This window comes from Ruditapes philippinarum, unplaced genomic scaffold (genome assembly GCF_026571515.1).
Source record: "Ruditapes philippinarum isolate M1 unplaced genomic scaffold, ASM2657151v2 ctg13654_1_1_1_1, whole genome shotgun sequence".
NCBI lineage: Eukaryota > Metazoa > Mollusca > Bivalvia > Venerida > Veneridae > Ruditapes > Ruditapes philippinarum.
The window spans coordinates 743-5,253 of record NW_026856100.1 but is presented as its reverse complement, the minus strand read 5'-3'; the positions used below and the strand labels follow the sequence as shown (position 1 = coordinate 5,253).

Below are 4,511 nucleotides of genomic sequence, written 5' to 3'. Positions count from 1 at the left end.
CCATTTTTCACAACAAGCTCATGAGGGAAAGGATTAACTAAAAAAAATAAAAATGTTACAAAACAACAATTTTTCACCAAAATTAGGTGAAAGACAACATGTTAACAAAGAAAAACTAGATTTTGGGTAATTCCAAAGTTTTTCATCATTTTTTGTTAACTAAAAAAATTAAAAATGTTACAAAACATTAATTTTTCACCAAAATTAGGTGAAAGACCACATGTTAACATGGAAAAACTAGATTTTGGGTAATTCCAATTCATCATTTTTGTTAACCATTTACCTCATTTATACGCGAAACAACGCAATTTCGACCCCTCACCCCTCCTCTTTTAGGCCTCAAATAGTGGAAAAATGTCCTATTTGGGCCCCAAACACATATTTCGTTTGAGAAATGTTGCTAAAAAAGTGAGCACTTTTTCGGCGTCTCCCCGCATCCAAAAGATACATCAGGGGGTTGCCAGAAGGGGGATGTGCCCCCTTCTGTTTTGGGGTTTTGAAGGGGGGCGGTAGTCCCCCTAATCGCCAAGAAAATTTTGGACTTGTGAGAGGCTAAAAATGACCACAGATCGATCATAAGGTAACGTGTAACCATCGCTGAAAAGCCTTTGACTCTGACTCAATCCCTTGAGAAGTTGCATCACTTTGAAATAAATTTTGATGGAAAAAATCAAGGCAAAATAGTGATTTTTGGCAATTTTGAGATGTCCCCTCGTTGCCATGGTAACATGAAATTAAGACTGAGCATGTCGTTACAAAGGCAATGGTCAAGTCAACATTTGTGCCAAGTTTGATTAGTATTGAAGCATTTTTCATATATAGTTTCATAGCAGTTTGAACTTGTAACAGGAGGCTTTTCAATGAAAACGGCCATTTTTCACAATAAGCTCATGAGGGAAAGGGTTAATAAATTTATGTTATTAAGATATAACCCGTGTTTATCCTTGCATTTATCATTGTGTTAATTGATGTCGAACCGAAAAAAATAAAAGTAAACAAAAAAATAAAAGTAAAAATATGATATTTATTACGAACATGTTTCAATTTTATGTTCCATACTTTTCCGTACTCATCTGAATATACCATATTTCGTTTAGTGTTATTCATAGAATTTGTATAAAATCGTAATTTATATCGCATATAAATTCGTTTATGTTTTATAAGTAACCATCACCAATTTCTTTAAGATATGTTTTTCAAGCCTATACTGTAACGTTAATTAATATGTTCCATATGTCTAGAATTTACAACTGTATATTTTTTTGATCTTATGACTGCACAATAACAGCAGGAGGCGCGCAAATTGTACACTAGCACATGGGAAGGGAGATGGCTTGGTTTGATTAAGTTGTAATGAATCACGCAAAACCCTTTCATTTTTTGAAATGCGTGCGATTGACAACTTCCATACATTATCTTTTTTTTTAACTGGAATAACATTTGTAGTTAAATACTGCAATAATTATATATATTATATTCTTTTTTCTTCTCTTACCTCCCCTCCATGCACCCACCGGAACTAGAAGCGAGATAAATAACTTCATTCAACTTGGATATTTTGTATTTTAATGTAATGGTTTTTGTATTCTTAATGTATATTTGTGTCATTTATTTCAACGTTTGCTACAATTGGTGGTTTTTGTTGTCCAACTTTGTTTCATCTATTATAACGTTTACCACAATTGTTTTCTATATGAAAGCGTATTTGCAGTTTTTGGTTAATCTTTTGTTTATATTATTATATTTATTCTTAGTCAATGAAGACGTCTGGCTCTGCCAGACATTATCAATCAAACCTTTGTGTTTGTATTTACTCTACTGATTATGACACAAATTTACAGGGAGAAACATGTACCGTGGTAATAGTAAAACATAAATAAAACTTCCGCGTTCCAAGTATTGATTGTAACAACGAACTGTAAACATACAACGGATAGCATATGGATATATACCAGGATAACATAAATAATTTACTATTTTAAATCAGTTTAAATGTTGGTTATTTTATTCTTTGAAGGGTTTAAGCAGTGTTTCGGCCTTCGATACAGTTTAGCTGAATGGGGACCATAATAATTAAATATAAATATAAAATCTAAAACTGGAACACCAACGTCGATAATCAAAAATGGCGGAAAGTGGGGGTACACTACAAGAAGACGAAGAAGTTCCTGGACTTGTCAATGACATTTTGTGTCAGCCATGTTTAAGTAAGGATAAGCAAACTGTAGCTGATAAGTTTTGTTCAACTTGTAACGAATTCCAGTGTACGGAATGTTCAAATGTACATAACGTACTTACTATTCTCAGAACTCACAAATTAGTTAACGCGAATGAAACTGTAGCGAAACAAGATTTGTTTGACATAAAAGGATTAGACCGTTGTAATCAACATAAAAAGATTATAAAATTTTTCTGCGAAGATGAGAATCATCTCTGTTGTAGTACCTGCGCTATAGTTGACCATCGTAAATGTGACAGCGTTGTAGAAGTTCAGAAGCTTGCTGGCAAATTTATGTCTCCAAATTCATTTGTAAAGGAAAAATTTCTGGCTACCAAAGAAAAGGCCGAGGGCATTATTAAACAAGTAATGTCTTCAAATGAAAAATTAGAGCAAGAAGTGAATAAAATTCCAGAAACAATTAATCAAGTGCGAGATGAAGTAAAAAGAATGTTTGACGATTTGGAAGTTTCCATCGTTAAAAAAGTGAAATCTTTTCATGAAGAAACACAAACAAAACTTACAATAAAACAATCGTTAACAGAGAATTATTTATCTGATATAAAATCGCTTTTGGAAACAGTTGATAGCGTTTATAGAAATGGAAGTTCAGCGCAACAATTTATTGTAGAAAAGAAAATGGAAAATGATGCCACTACTCTATACAGAAACGTGAAAGAGATATTTCAAGATTTAGAGACGGTCAGCGTTTCTTTTCATTTTGACAAAACATTAAAGATGCCACCATTTCGAATTTCTGAATACGTTCCGGGACAACTCGCGTTTGAACATCATTATGTTAATAGGCCGATGACACTTACTACTGTTTCTTCTATTGATTTGAAGAAGACTGGAGATGACACAAATGAACCGTTCTTTACAGGAATAGACTTTCTGCCCGATGGAAGACTGGTTGCTGTTGATAATTACAACACAAAATGCATAGTGTATAATGAGAAGCTTGAGAAAGTAGGTTCATATCAGTTATCGCACGTTCCAAAATCTATAGCGGCTGTGTCAGAGGAAGACGTAGTTATAACAAGTAGTAGTGACTATATAATAGAATTTCTACATATTAGTAAATGTAATGAAATTACATCGGACAAAACTTGTAAAGTGAAAACGCAATATGACTCTATATGTTTGAAAGATGACGATCAATTTGCTGTGAGGACTATCAATGACAAAAGACATGTACGCATTGTGTCAATGACAGGAAATGAGAATGATTTCAGTGTTAGCTTTCCTACTAAGAAATATACTATATATGATAGTTCTTGTACATATAATAAAAACAATGACATACTGGTGCTAACAGATAGATACGAACATGCTGTCTATATATATGATACCAAGGCAGACACGAGAGTCGTGGTGAAGGATGATCAGATAGAGGAACCACGTGGTGTAGCAGTTGGTCCTTCTGATACTATCCTGGTTTGTAGTAAAGGAACAAACTCGATTGTACAGATATCACAAACAGGACATATCTTATCATCACACAAGATAGATATGATATATCCGTTAAGAGTATGTGTCTCACGTGATAAATCATTTCTTGTTGTTATAAATAATCATTATAAAAATAAGAAAATGCAGAAATTCAAAATTTCATAAAAAGACAAACCTCAGTCCATTAAAAAATCTATTTGCCTCACAAAACAAGATGTAGTTGATCAGAGATCAAAGTACCATCGATTTAATTGACAAATCTTTCGTTGAAATTATTATGACAATTACAATACATGCATGCTGATTAAATAATTAAATTGGTTAAAGAATTGTGAAAATAAGGGACATTTACACCTAACGAACATTTAATGAAAAAGGCAATGTACAATCAAATAAATTGATATTTACTCCCCCTCAAGTGAATCCAATGTATTTTGTTTTGATTTTGTTTTAAATTTTGTAATGGCATTTGCAATGTAAAACATTCCGGATATTGTATGCATGCACAATTCAGTATCAATAGTTTCATTAAAGGAGCAAATTATGGTAGTCTTGGTACAAGCAGTGTCTTGAATATTTACACATTGATAAACAATATGAAATTAGCCTAAAATGTTTTGCTTTGTGTCTTATTTAATTTACATTCAATCCGTGCAACAGACATGATCTTGTGTAAAACAAGCTGTACATGTTTGAAGGCTGTTCAGTTATAAACTAATACATGTTATGATATAATTGAAGTTAATTAATTTCTATATTCAGTAACATTATAATTGATCTTTTATCAAGCTGTTGTTATGCTAGACAAATAAATATATCCGTAGTTGTATTTTCTCTTTTC

General features: G+C 32.4%; 1 protein-coding gene across 1 annotated transcript; it reads left to right on the top strand.

Annotated features, from left to right (window-relative positions):
* Window positions 1-2,125: 2,125 nt before the first annotated feature.
* LOC132745403 (uncharacterized) lies at window positions 2,126-3,748 on the top strand (the record flags this gene model as incomplete). Its single annotated transcript, XM_060734316.1, has 1 exon — window positions 2,126-3,748. A coding segment is annotated over exon 1 (1,623 nt), but the record flags the coding sequence as incomplete, so codon positions are not given.
* Window positions 3,749-4,511: the final 763 nt, after the last annotated feature.